The sequence below is a fragment of the Vigna unguiculata genome, chromosome 11 (genome assembly GCF_004118075.2).
Source record: "Vigna unguiculata cultivar IT97K-499-35 chromosome 11, ASM411807v1, whole genome shotgun sequence".
Lineage (NCBI taxonomy): Eukaryota > Viridiplantae > Streptophyta > Magnoliopsida > Fabales > Fabaceae > Vigna > Vigna unguiculata.
Window position 1 is genome coordinate 8,446,435 of NC_040289.1, and position 15,631 is coordinate 8,462,065.

The window sequence follows — 15,631 nt, forward strand, 5'->3', positions numbered from 1 at the left end:
CACATATAAAATTCAAATATAAATTCTAAAATTTAAGTAATATTCAATGTAAAGTATAAATTTGAAACAATATTTTCAATTTTTTAAGTTAAATCATGTATCTTAACAGATAATAAAATTACTTTAAACGAGCAAGCTCTAAAAGATTAATTAAAATAAATTAAAATTATACAAGCAAAATTAAGTTTGAAGAGTAAATAAAAAAAGAAGTTTAAGGTTCATGCTTGTAAAAAGATAAATTAGGAGAGTTAATTGTTCCTTATGTGGAAACTAATGAAACGAACTATTACTACAATGTGCCACCAAAGCGATAATTAATTAAGATTTATTTTAAGAAAAATTGTTTATGTATAAATTGAATTAATGGTTCATCAGTTTCAATGCAAATAAAATTTTTGTTAGTAAGCAAAACCGATGAAAAACATTAAAGAAAATAGTATTGTTATAATTGAATAGGAGATGAGATTTGATAGAAATTAATGGTTCATTCTTAAGTTTTTTCTTCTTACGTTTGCATAATTAAATTTCTTTTGGATATAAATATATTATGTAAATTTGTGATTTATCGGATTATGTTATTATTTATTAAATTCTTTATTTAATAGTTTTCACTATCAGAGGGAAATATTTCGTATTGTCTGTGACATATTTTTCTAAATCACTACATTCCTTAACAATTAAACCCAACAAAAGTTACTTTTTCTTTTGCTAAACAAAGTTTAAAAAAATCATATAATATTATAAAGTAAAGATATATATTTCAAATAATCATATATAAATAATTTTACATAAATTTTTATTATTAAATATTAAACATTATTAGAATAATATTCGTGCATTGCGCATATAAAAAACTAGTTATAAGTATATATTTAAATTTATATTTTTTTTTCTTGCTTTAATTTATCTTTAGATTTTAACATTTTTTCAGATACCTTAAAATTTAATGTATTCTACTGTGAAAGTTTAGTTCTTTAAATAAAATATTTTCAATTTTGCTAAAGGTAAATTATGTATCTTAACATATAATAAAGTTACTTTAAACTAGCAAGTATTAAAAGATTAATTAAAATAAATTAAAATTATACAAACATTGAAAAAAAAATTAAGAGAGTTAATTGTTCCTTCTCATGGAAACTTATGAAACGAATTATTATTACAACTGCCAAAGCGATCATTAATTAACATTTATTTTAAGAAAAATTGTTTATGTGCGAATTGAATTAACGACTCATCAGTTCTGATGCAAATAAAACTACCGTAAGTAAGCAAAATTGATGAAAAAAAAAGTTAAAGAACAAATATTAATTGAATTGTTCATTCTACCAGTAACTCAGTACCACGTGATCGTTTTCCTCTCTCTCTACTACTAGAATCCTTCAGATGTCTCTTTGTCTTCATAGTTCATATGAATTGTGACTTGTATAATTGATTTTCTTTACCTTGGTAAGCGAATATTCAAAAATAGTGAGTGGTGGTAACATAAGATATAAGATGTTGTCTTTCAAAACCGAAGAAAATGGGAAGAATCTTCATGGTGGAGTTGGAGGGCAGGTCGAACAGTTGCAAGTCCTGCAAAACCCACTTAGCCCTTGTCGATGATCTCATCTCTTGGGTACGATTTTCTCTCTTTCTAACTTGATGTTAAATAATGTTTCATCTAATATTGTTGTTTGAGATGAGGTTTGCGAGATGAAATGAGCATAAAAGAGCAATTTTTTTCCTTATTTAAAGAAAAATATGTTTTTTCATTTCATTTTTCATATGTCGGTATGTTAAAATATTGTGTCTTTTTCTATTGGGTCTGTGAGATTTGATAATTGTGATTATGTGCTAGAACTCATAACATCATCATCGGTGGCAGTATCATATATTCATCGTTTAAGTTATCTTGTCCAAACTCCCTATGGAAGTATGATATTCTCATTAATATTTCTATTGCAGCTTCTACCACTATTGAAAATAAGAACTTTGGCTAATCTGGTGAAAAAAAAAGGCTTATATCCTATAATTGTCTCCTTGGAGAGTGGGGATTGCCTACGATATGATATAATAACTTATGGGGTCATTTTTTCTTACAATGAAGGATAACTGTATTGGCAACAAATCATATTGGGAAATACTGGTTTGTTGCATGAATTGTCAATATCATTCATTTTAGTCGTTTTACTATAGATTATTGTCCGTGGATAAATTGAAGGTATGCTGAGAAGATTGCAATCTGTGGTCAAGAGAATTTAGTTCACTTTATAACTTCAATATTGAGGATAAGTTTTCAAATGCAGAAATAATTGGATAAGACTGGTGAAGTTTGATGAAGCAATTACTGCAAAAGCTTAAGTTGTGTATTGAAGACATAAAAATGACTTTATGTCAAATCTTACATGCTCCTCAAACAATATCTCTTTTGGCTTCAAGCATGAATAACTTAATTAACCACATAACATTTGATACTATGGTGAACCAACCTTGACAAAAGTTTTAATCAATTAGGTTAAAACACATGAAAAACTTTATATTATATATGTAGCAGTAGGTTGATATGCTAATAGAGGAGTTCACTTCGTATGTGTCAAAAATTATGCTACAATGATGGGAAAAGAGAGTCCTTTGTTATATAACTAGAAAAAGACTTCAATAAGAACTTACAATTTCCCTTCAGTTGACGACATGACTGTCTCATTGCTTCTTTTAGTGAAAATTACAGAAATACCTATAGTGGTTTCTTGAAAGTTTACATGATACCCTACCAAGAGGTAATCGCTTGATAGGGTTTCACAAGGTTGTTTATTTTTTGGAGAACTGGGATACACAGTGTAATGTCTTTCACACATTAAGGGGGGAAATCTTAAAAAATCACTGACACTAGTATAATATGTCCTTTCTTATTGTTAAACTATAGAAAAGAGAGAGATTAAGCTAAAACTTTGTATTTCTAAGAGAACATAGATGCTTTATTTATATTGAGAACATGGAATCAATACAACAGACAATGGAGACTTGATGTCCTCCAATAAAAAAAAATGACACAGGAAAAAATGAAATTGTTTCTAATAATGCATATATTATTTAGATACTTTGTATTAGAATGCATCCGCTCCTTATTTATATAATTATAAAAAATAATATTTATTTTTCATTCCATCTTATTATGGTGTTTATTTTTCAAGATTATCGTGTACTATATGAGTAACTACTTTAATTAAAATATAAGTATTTAAATGACATGCAAACTGTAAGGAGGAAATGGAAAATTAACACCTTCTGCTTCTAATTGAATGCATAATCTCTATCTTCTAGGTTTTGCTTGGTTTCTACCAGAACGTTACTGTAATTGTTGTGCTAGATTAAATTACTTCACATCTTACTATCTGGTTTTTATTCTTCTTAAGCATTTTATTGGGAGCGGGGAAAAGCATATCTCTTCAATAATGTGTGAGTATTTTTTCAATTATAATCCATTTGTGTTTAAAAGTAATGGTTACATAACAGTCTTGTGAGTTATGTTATTTAGTGTTTTCATAATACTAAATAAGAGTTTCATTAAAGCAGAGTTCGATACTATTGGAAATCTGAAGGAAGTCTCAAACTTATGATGGTCATATTTTGCTAAGTTAAACTTCTTGACGAAATTACCTATTTTTTATTTGAGAATGCTTTTTGTTGGAGTATTAGATAATGTTATCAAACTCAAGGATTGTAAGGGGATGAGAAAGGAAATAAAAACTCGTAATTTGAGATCGTAAGTTGACTTGTAAGATTCATAAATAGTATATCATTAAAACTAATATAAATGATAAAAATAACTCATTAATGATTCATCATAAAATAGGTTCATAACAATTAATATAGATTAATACAAGTGTTTCTCAAAACAAAAAAATCGTGAGAGTTCTCCAAATTAGAATCTTAAATTCGAATTGTAAACTTGTAAGACTTTAATTCATTACAAAAAAATCAAAATATTAAAAAATAATGTAATAATTTAATAACGTATAGTGTTATAAATAATTTTTTATATTTTTTGTGTGTATTGTTATTATTAATTTATGATATTATTATATATTACTTTTAGATATTTTTATAATAATTATTACACTTTAATTACTACTTTATGTAATGTTTTACAAGAAAAAAAATCTTAGTAATAAGAGATGAAAAAAAAAAATCCTAAACTACTAATATGACCCAACATAATAAGAGAGGGAAAAAAAATCCCTAACATGACCCAACCCGTAGATGCTCTATGATAGAATCCTCTATGCAGAACGACGACGAATTTCTTCAGTTTTGCACACGTGATGAAGCACTGATCAGAACACAAACGAGCAATGAGCTACGAATTTCGAGCAACTACCAACCTTACACTGAGCTTTTTTTACTCTTACACACCAAACAATTAAGATGGCTACCGTTTTTGAATTTACAAATCTTTTCATTCGAACTCATCGACCCAATGCAAGCTTGCAAGTTTGAGCTAGTCGAGTGAGTTTACCATCGATTCTACTGAATTTAAACAATACAAAGTTTACAACCAAATTAACTCAAAAGACCTATGTAAAAATACAAACTCGGACGACATGCGAGTTTAATAACTATTTTGACGACTCCCGTATAGGGATGTCAAAAAAATCCGTACTCGTGGGTATCCACGGATAAAATCCGCAATGGGTAGAAAACGAATATTAAAAATGGATACCCGCTACCCGTGGGTACGGGTATTTTTGATACTCGCATGTTAACGGGGGCAGATACGGGTATCATAGTATCCGTACCCGTAGATATCCATACCCGCTAAACTTACATCCCTTGACATTCTTCTCATTCCTTTCTTTCAAATTGGGCATATACATTAAATCTTATGTAGATAATAACGTTTATGGTATGTTTGTTGTCAAATGATGGAATCAAAATAAGAATACTTGACGCGTGACAATTGAGGTTTATTATTTGCTTATTTTGTTTATTTTTGAGGAACCAATAGGAGAAAGTGAGTTTGTTAATCAAAGCACTAATTAAAGAATTTCCATTGTGTTGAACGTCATTTTATATCTACTTTTACAATTATTTGGACTTGTATCAATTTGAGTGTATTTGAACTTTATTTAAAATTTAAAATTTATGACAGTAATGTATTTTATTTTATTTGAATTTATGACTAAATATTTGTTTTTTAAATAAATTTGCAAATACCCACGAGTATCCGTGGGTATAAAAAAATAGACGGATACTCGCACAATAGATATCCAACAGATATAGATACGGATACGGAACATATATTTATCCAGATAGAATACGAATGAGCTATTACCCGTACCCTACCCGCCCCATTAATATTCCTACTCTCGTATGTAATTAAAAGGACCTGGTCTATGTTTTATCAAGTGAAAAAACCTGCCCAACCCTAAAGCCCAACCTTTATCGTTTTTTATTAGGTTTACTTTCGCACCTGAAAGGCAGAAGACTCGCTATTCACACACAAAAAGTAGTCTTTGCAATCAACACCCTCTTTGTCGTGTCACTGTCCTCGTCTGAGGCTCGCCGCTGTCCTCGTCAACGACGTTCGTCGCCGTCCTCGTCAACGACGTTCTTCGCCGTCCTCGTCAACGACGTTCTTCGCCGTCCTCGTCAACGACGTTCGTCGCCGTCCTCGTCAACGACGTTCGTCGCCGTCCTCGTCAACGACGCTCGTCGCCGTCCTTGCCCTCATCCTCACGACCCCCTCCTGAAATTCTGTTCTTCTACTTGTTTTCTCACTGCATTTGTTCGTTTCTCAGTGTCAAACCCTCACTGTCACCGGTGTCGGCGATCTGAGCTTGTTCTGTAAGTTTGATTTTCTTCGAGCCTTTTCCCTTGTTCTCTATTTTGGTTCATTCATTTTCCCCATTAATCATGTCTTCAAGAGAGAAAATATCATGCTCTCGTTTCTCACCCATTTGGCTGGTGGTTTCAATTTTGAATACATTTTGGTCGTTGATGGAAGTTCGAGTTTATAATTTATTTTGGGAGAGATGATTTTGTTTGGCTTCAACGGGTGTTGAGGATAAAACTAAAGTTCGAACCGGAAGTTTGAAAAATTATTGAATGAAGAGGTGCAATTTGTTTAATTGTTATTTTAAATAATTGCTTGAGAAAATTGAATGATTTCGGTATTTGTTTTAATGATCATTTTGATTCTTGTTTGGATTTGAATTCATTGAAGTTTGGTACGAGCTGCTACTTTTCGTAATGGACGTTGCGTTAGGAGGGCTTGTTTAATCTGATTCGATCTTAGTTAATGGTCTCCATAAATCAGTGAATTCCTCATGTTTTTGCACATGTTTTCTTCTGAATCAAGTGAATTAGGTGGTATATATAAACATAAAGAGATTGAATAACTAATTAGACTGAAATGATCTATATTTAGCAAAATGTGGATAAAGTTAAAATAATATTTTTCAAACATATACTTTAAAAAAAACATTTTTAATTATATGGTCTGAGCATAGATATGATATCCTTGTTTGAATGTGAATTTGTTTCATTGGTTAGGGAATCCATTTTTGAATGTGAATTTAAGATATGTTTAATTTCCTGTAATTTCCCTCTTCTCTCAGATTACGAATTTATCATTCTCCTTAATGAAATCCATCATTTAAATGAGTTATACAATGAAATCTATGATGTTATCTTGCTGTCAGTCTTTGTGTTTCATTTTCTTATGACAATGGCTTGCGAGGTAAAAATCTGTGATATTCACTTTCTCCAGACATATGCCAGTTAATTGGATTGTGGTATTTGTAAGTTATCACACTGATAATAATGTTTTTCAAATATTTAACGTACTTTTTTATTTTTTTCATTCAATGTTTTATTAACTTGTTTTACGATACAAGTGTGTGATTGTTAGAGTTGTGATTTCAGTCAGTTTTTTTTTTTTTTGCCATTAAGTGTTATGTGTCTTATTGGATTACAATAGCGTTGCTAAAGTTCTTCATCCTTTAATCTTTCAATATCAATGGGTTTTGGTTTTTTAATTGATAAAACTCAATCGGCACCGTCATATATATATATATATATATATATATATACACACACACACACACATATATATATATTTTGTAAAAGAACCTCTAAAAAATCAATTATTTTGTGTATCAGTGTTAGCATGAACTTGATCAGGCTAAGATTGAGACTGGAAAACTTGAACTTGAAGTTGTAGCTTTTGACCCACGTTTAGGGATTTGACTTCAGCATTATTAGTCCGATGTTATTGCAGTATGTTATGCTTTCTTTCTCATGATCTTCATATTATGTCCATGCTCGATTGGTTGGTGGATATTTAGATTAAAAAGAAACCTATTGATGTTGCCTACCTAACTACTTAAGCTTTTTGGAATATCAGTTTATTAGTGTCTGTGGCCAAATGATCTAAAGTTCCATCCTCAGTGTTCTCTTACAACTAAAAAAAATTTGAATTTCAGCATTAGATGGGCGGGTTTATGCATTATCTATGCTTCAAATCTAACTGGAGTTGTCTTGGGTGATTGGGGATGTTAGAGATGTAATACCAAAGAAACATCTTCTGTCCTTGAGAGTGTTGTGCCTCTAACTTAACGAGGAGTGTTTTAAGAGGCTTTTAGTTTGTATGACGAAGACGGCTAGCTGGATAATTTTTTATACTTTATATGCTATGGACATTGATTTGTTTTCCATTCTCTACTTTAAGCTGTATTCTGTAGTATTGTTACTTTATCTGGGTATATGCTTTTTCTTACGTGATTATAAGTATTAATATAGCAGTGCAATTTGCTTTTTCTTGTATACAATCAAGGCAAAAAGCTCTTGCAGATCTGCAGCAGATGCAAACTGTTCATGTAAGTTATATATATATATATATATATATATATATATATATATATATGTCATCTTCAGGCATATTGTTTGTAAAAATATTCTTAGCTTACATGTAATTTTTTGCACTTCAGTAATTTTTGTCTAACGAACCTTCACATTAGGTACGTTAGAATGTAATTTTTGGCTACTGAAAAAACATTGTTTTCACGAATATGCACTTTCTAACTCGGTACAGTTGTAGCTCACTTTTCCATGTCATAAGCCAAAATCTATGTAATATTTTTCTATTATTGCAAAATCTTTTATTCATAATCATAAACATTATATATTTGCTCACTAGTCCTCTCTTTATTTTTGGCTTGCTGACTGAGAAGCTTAGTGATATACAGTGTCAGCCTGAGTCACAACTTAAGTTTATTACTTAGGCCAGGCTACAAGTAAATTATTGTTTTTTTAGTGTTTTGTTCAGATTGATTTGTAGTATTATTTGAAGCTTTAACAGGGTTTTGATTGTAAGATTAGACCAGTTCATCTGCCCGTGGCAGATAGTTTCAAATGCTTTAGCTAGTCATTGAACATTTCAACAATCCATGAAACTTGTGATTTGTGAGAACTTTTAGTGCTAGTAATCTTTTTACATTTTTCTTTGCTATTATTATAACTGTAGGGAAATTCATTGTCAGCTGCCCCACTGTTTCATAAAATTCATTTTGGGAGTGAAATAGATGGCTTCCTTCCTAATAATTGTTTCATGTTTTCAGATAATCGAGTGTAGAAGAGTACTAAAATGGACATACACATGGGTTCTACTTACCCGAGCATGAACATGGGAAAAAACAGTTCTTTGAGTACTTACAAGGTTCTATTTTTCAATTTGAATTTAATTATAAATGTTTGTTCTGATTTCTCCGTAAAAATATACTCAGCTATAATTTGTTTTCAGGTGAAGCAGAATCAGGCTTGGGGAAGAGTTCAATGACTTTCGTACTAAACTAGCTGGATTGACTAGGTATACATTACATATGTTTTGTTAAGCATTTGCCTAGACTAGGCAAAAGAGTTATTTAAATCTGTCCTATAATGACTGTGGTAAAAGAGTTATTTAAATCTGACCTATAATGATTAGGCAAGCTACATGTTTTATAACTTTATAATTACGTTCTAACTAATCTTTTTACAATTTTTTTATATATTTAAGTCACTTAAGAAATATTTTGTAGGTAAGTTACATAGAAAAATCTTGATAGATAATTAAATGCTTTTTCCACAAATAGTTTTCGTAGATAAAGTTTGTAAGTAAATTATTTAAGAATACATATTTTGTAGGTAAAGTTATATATGAGCAGTTTATCTACGAATTTTTCTTCGTAGGCAATTCCTAAACAATAACCTACGAAAATTATTCATTACCTATGAATTTTTGGCGTAGATAAACATAGACATTTTTTTATATTGGTGCATATATTGTGATATTATTTGTAATAATATCTTCTATTTACTAAATTTATATTTGATTGCCATATATACTTGTATCACTATTTATTATAAATATATTCACCTTCGGTGTATTCTAGACACAAGGGAGATTCCTGTTCAATTTTTCTCTATATTTAACATGATATCTCAAGCTTAAAGTTTTGTTTTTGACATACCCTCCTAGGCAACTGCTACTAGGTTAGACACACTAGAGGCAAAAGAGACATTAGAATTTGAAGAGGCAGTGAAAGACGTCACAGAAAAGGACTTTGAAAAAAAAATCCTAAAACACCAAAGAGTTCCAATCTGATTACCAAGGCCAAATCCAGAAAGAGAATGAAGAGACGATGCTGGCGTAGGTGATAGTTGCTAAAGAAGAGTGGCATTGATCCACCATGCGCAATGGTGATGCTAGAGGAGGCTTAACTTTGAACAATGTGTTAGGGAGTGTGGTTGCTCCAACGATAGTGATTCTTACGGTGTGGGGTTCACTTGGCTAAGATGATAAACATCGTGTGGTCACCGATTAGAACTAACACTCCAGCGACAATGGCAGTGATTGTTGACGGCGATGGCAACGACAACGTCAACGATTGTGGTGGCAAGGGTGACAAAAAAAATCCTAAAAACCTTAAGTTCTAGATGCAATGTTAAATATAGAGAAAAACTGTTTATGGTTAATCTCTCTTGTGTCTACATAGGGTTTGTTAAGAAGTCAACTTTAAAATTGGCTTGTAAGGTTAGGTTTGCACTCACATATGTATTATAAGTTTGTCTTATCTATAGTTGATGTGACACATCCAACACACCCTTCAATGTTAGATATATAGATCTCGAGTATGAGACTAAACATTAATGGTTGGTTCGATAGTAAGTTAAAAAATATGCCCAATAAATACGATAGGATCTAACAATGGTTTTGATACCATCACATTAAGATAATCTTAAGTAATCTATTTGACTTTCTTTTCAACTTTTCAGCATTAGGATAACAATAAAAAAAGTGTCCCCATCCTTAACAATTACATAAGCATGAATTTCAATAGTTGAATGTTTTAATGTTAGCCACATTTTATATTTTCTAGTAATAGGAGAGTATAAACTCCCAGCTTAGCATGTCATTGCTGCTACCCCCCGAATAACATAATTGAATATAGACATCACCTTTGAATGAGTGAGAACACTCATTAAAATAACAAGTGTTAAATGATCATGATGATTCATTGTAATCGGTGAAGACTCAGTGAAACAAAAACAAGGCATTCCTCCCGAGGTTCAAGACAACCTATCATATTATATATATCAAAGTTTTGTAGTAAGGATAAAAACACTACGCTACAGTCCAACATGCAACTTAAGTTGCATATTCATAATCGTAACTCATTTACCAATGTTTAAAAGGTGGAAATGACACTTTTGAACATCTTTTCAAAAGCTATTTCAGAGATGAATCCAATAGTTGGGAAAATACATAAAATATCTCTTTCCAAAGGAAGTGACTACTGAAGTTCATTTTATAGGTTTGAACGTCAGACATTTGGTTGAGTATCAATACCATCCCACACAAAGATAAGCCATTGATCTTATGAAACCTCACTATGGTAAAGGATTTTGCATGCCGAATTAATGTAAGTTTCTTCCTTGATTTCTTTGAACTTAGGAAAATTTTCAGAATCTTCATGAAGTTAGAAATTGACCAGCTATTTTCTCAGGCTTATCTATGGCCATCTTGTCTTTATGATTGTGTTGAAATTCAGAAAAATTGGATAAGGGTCCAAATCATCACCATCTTTGCTTTTTTTTTTTTTATACAAAGCTAATGACGGACAACTTTTTTTGAAAACAATAATTACTTCCCCGTTATGTGCATTAACCGAAACATAACAAAGTTGAACTACATCTCTAATGACTTCAATAAGGGGAGGACGTTTAGTATTTTAAGAAAAAATGTTGACAAATATGTTGACATCGTGATGTGTGCCATCCATTATACTGAGATAAATGACCGTATTCCAAGTAATTTATTGTGCTTCTTTCTTAACTTTTCAGTTCCAGGATAACTATAAAACGTGGTCTCCCCAATTTTAGGAATAACATAAGCATGAATTTTAGTCGTTCAATCCTCTAGTGTTATCCGCATTCTACATTTCCTAGTAGTAGGAGCTGCATTCTACATTGTCATTGATCAGGATGTTAGATTGTGTGTCAACATTTTTTGCTGAGAATACTAAAAGTCTTCTCCTTGTTGTTGTAGGGGATGTAGTTTAACTTTGTTGTGTTTCGGTAAATGCATATAATGGGAAAGTAATTGTTGTTTTTAAAAGAATTGTTCCTCATTTGCCTTGTATAAAAGAAAAAATGGTCATGACTTAGACCCTTAGATACATTTTCTTTTAAATTTCAACTTGCAAATAAAGACAAGATGCCCATAAGAAAATGTCTAGTGAACTTTCAGCTTCATGAATATTCTAATAAATTTCCTATATTGAGGGAGATGAAGGAAGGAACTTACATTAGTTTGGAATGCAAGATCCTTTACGAGAGTGAAGTTGTGAAAGATTAATAGTTTATCTTTGCTTGATAATGTTCTAATACCTAACCAAATGTCATATGTCTAAATTAACGGTTACGTTCTTTACAATTAGAATCTTTTCCTTTTCTAATAGAGATTTTATGTACGTTTCCAACGGTTGGATCCATCCTTAAATAACTTTTGAGAAAGTGTTTGAAAGTGTCACTTTCACTTTCTAAGCACTATTAAATGAGTCAAAATTAACAATATGCGTCTTAAGTTGCATGGCGCTTTTACCTTTAAAGCTTCAATATATACACAATGAAGATCAACTAAATATATACCTTTAAGTCTTCAATATAGAATCTCGCCTTGGCATGTCATTGGTTACCACCCGAATAACATGGTTGAATACAGACATCACCTTTGAATTAGTGAGGACACTCATTAAATTAACAAGTGTTAAATGATTATGATGATTCATTGTAATCGGTGAAGACTCATTACCACCCGAATAACATAGTTGAATATAGACATCACCTTTGAATTAGTGAGGACACTCATTAAAGTAACAAGTGTTAAATGATTATGATGATTCATTGTAATCGGTGAAGACTCATGAAAAGTAAAACAAGACATTCCTCCTGAGGTTAAAGACAACCTATCATATTATGTATATATATATATATATAAAAGTTTTGTAGTAAGGGTAAAAATACCACGCTACAGTCCAACATGCAACTTAAGTTGCATATTCATAATCGTAACTCATTTACCAATGTTTAAAAGGTGGAAATGACTTTACTGAACATCTTTTCAAAAGCTATTTCAGAGATGAATCCAATAGTTGGGAAAATACATAAAATCTCTCTTTCCAAAGGAAGTGACTATTGAAGTTCATTTTATAGGTTTGAACGTCAGACATTTGGTTGAGTATCAATACCATCCCACACAAAGATAAGCCATTGATCTTATGAAACCTCACTATGGTAAAGGATCTTGCATGCCGAATTAATGTAAGTTTCTTCCTCGATTTCTTTGAACTTAGGAAAATTTTCAGAATCTTCATGAAGTTAGAAATTGACCAGCTATTTTCTCAGGCTTATCTATGGCCATCTTGTCTTTATGATTGTGTTGAAATTCAGAAAAATTGGATAAGGGTCCAAATCATCACCATCTTTGCTTTTTTTTTTTTTTTATACAAAGCTAATGATGGACAACTTTTTTTGAAAACAATAATTACTTCCCCGTTATGTGCATTAACCGAAACATAACAAAGTTGAACTACATCTCTAATGACTTCAATAAGGGGAGGACGTTTAGTATTTTAAGAAAAAATGTTGACAAATATGTTGACATCGTGATGTGTGCCATCAATTATTCTGAGATAAATGATCGTATTCCAAGTAATTTATTGTGCTTCTTTCTTAACTTTTCAGTTCCAAGAAAACTATAAAACGTGGGCTGCCCATTTTTAGGAATAACATAAGCATGAATTTTAGTCGTTGAATCCTCTAGTGTTATCCGCATTCTACATTTCCTAGTAGTAGGAGCTGCATTCTACATTGTCACTCATCAGGATGTTAGATTGTGTGTCAACATTTTTTGCTGAGAATACTAAAAGTCTTCTCCTTGTTGTTGTTGTAGGGGATGTAGTTTAACTTTGTTGTGTTTCGGTAAATGCATATAATGTGAAAGTAATTGTTGTTTTTAAAAGAATTGTTCCTCATTTGCCTTGTATAAAAGAAAAAATGGTCATGACTTAGACCCTTAGATACATTTTCTTTTAAATTTCAACTTGCAAATAAGGACAAGATGCCCATAAGAAAATGTCTAGTGAACTTTCAGCTTCATGAATATTCTAATAAATTTCCTATATTGAGGGAGATGAAGGAAGGAACTTACATTAGTTTGGAATGCAAGATCCTTTACCAGAGTGAAGTTGCGAAAGATTAATAGTTTATCTTTGCTTGATAATGTTCTAATACCTAACCAAATGTCATATGTTTAAATTAACGGTTACTTCCTTTACAATTAGAATCTTTTCCTTTTCTAATAGAGATTTTATGTACGTTTCCAACGGTTGGATCCATCCTTAAATAACTTTTGAGAAAGTGTTTGAAAGTGTCACTTTCACTTTCTAAGCACTATTAAATGAGTCAAAATTAACAATATGCGTCTTAAGTTGCATGGCGCTTTTACCTTTAAAGCTTCAATATATACACAATGAAGATCAACTAAATATATACCTTTAAGTCTTCAATAAAGAATCTCGCCTTGGCATGTCATTGGTTACCACCCGAATAACATGGTTTAATACAGATATCACCTTTGAATTAGTGAGGACACTCATTAAAGTAACAAGTGTTAAATGATTATGATGATTCATTGTAATCGGTGAAGACTCATTACCACCCGAATAACATAGTTGAATATAGACATCACCTTTGAATTAGTGAGGACACTCATTAAAGTAACAAGTGTTAAATGTTTATGATGATTCATTGTAATCGGTGAAGACTCACGAAAACTAAAACAAGACATTCCTCCTGAGGTTAAAGACAACCTATCATATTATATATATATATATATATATATATATATATATATATATATATATAAAAGTTTTGTAGTAAGGGTAAAAACACCACGCTACTGTCCAACATGCAACTTAAGTTGCATATTCATAATCGTAACTAATTTACCAATGCTTAAAAGGTGGAAATGACTTTACTGAACATCTTTTCAAAAGCTATTTCAGAGATGAATCCAATAGTTGGGAAAATACATAAAATCTCTCTTTCCAAAAGAAGTGACTATTGAAGTTCATTTTATAGGTTGGAACGTCAGACATTTGGTTGAGTATCAATACCATCCCACACAAAGATAAGCCATTGATCTTATGAAACCTCACTATGGTAAAGGATCTTGCATGCCGAATTAATGTAAGTTTCTTCTTTGATTTCTTTGAACTTAGGAAAATTTTTAGAATCTTCATGAAGTTAAAAATTGACCAGCTATTTTCTCAGGCTTATCTATGGCCATCTTGTCTTTATGATTGTGTTGAAATTCAGAAAAATTGGATAAGGGTCCAAATCATCACCATCTTTGCTTTTTTTTATACAAAGCTAATGATGGACAACTTTTTTTGAAAACAATAATTACTTCCCCGTTATGTGCATTAACCGAAACATAAAAAAGTTGAACTACATCTCTAATGATTTCAATAAGGGGAGGACGTTTAGTATTTTAAGAAAAAATGTTGACAAATATGTTGACATCGTGATGTGTGCCATCAATTATTTTGAGATAAATGACCGTATTCCAAGTAATCTATTGTGCTTCTTTCTTAACTTTTCAGTTCCAGGATAACTATAAAACGTGGTCTCCCCATTTTTAGGAATAACATAAGCATAAATTTTAGTCGTTGAATCCTCTAGTGTTATCCGCATTCTACATTTCCTAGTAGTAGGAGCTGCATTCTACATTGTCATTGATCAGCAACATTTTTTGCTGAGAATACTGAAAGTCTTCTCCTTGTTGTTGTAGGGATGTAGTTCAACTTTGTTGTGTTTCGGTAAATGCATATAATGGGGAAGTAATTGTTGTTTTTAGAAGAATTGTTCCTCATTTGCCTTGTATAAAAGAAAAAATGGTCATGACTTAGACCCTTAGATACATTTTCTTTTAAATTTCAACTTGCAAATAAAGACAAGATGCCCATAAGAAAATGTCTAGTGAACTTTCAGCTTCATGAATATTCTAATAAATTTCCTATATGGAGGGAGATGAAGGAAGGAACTTACA

At 31.2% G+C, this 15,631-nt stretch overlaps 1 protein-coding gene and 1 long non-coding RNA gene across 2 annotated transcripts in view; both read left to right on the plus strand.

Annotated features, from left to right (window-relative positions):
* The window catches only part of LOC114170148, a 34,160-nt gene extending 25,174 nt beyond the window's left edge, over positions 1 to 8,986 (plus strand). Inside the window, exons 2-5 of the mRNA XM_028055632.1 lie at positions 5,386 to 5,823; positions 7,814 to 7,856; positions 8,598 to 8,695; positions 8,780 to 8,986. Of these exons, the coding sequence (XP_027911433.1) occupies positions 5,386 to 5,823; positions 7,814 to 7,856; positions 8,598 to 8,660 (544 nt within the window). The 3' untranslated portion in view covers positions 8,661 to 8,695; positions 8,780 to 8,986. The remainder of the gene's footprint in view (positions 1 to 5,385; positions 5,824 to 7,813; positions 7,857 to 8,597; positions 8,696 to 8,779) is intronic.
* A 3,600-nt stretch (positions 8,987 to 12,586) lies between these two features.
* LOC114169771 lies at positions 12,587 to 14,790 on the plus strand. The gene is made up of 2 exons (XR_003601001.1): positions 12,587 to 12,840; positions 14,662 to 14,790. It is a non-coding gene; the product is annotated as an uncharacterized LOC114169771 (long non-coding RNA).
* Positions 14,791 to 15,631: the final 841 nt, after the last annotated feature.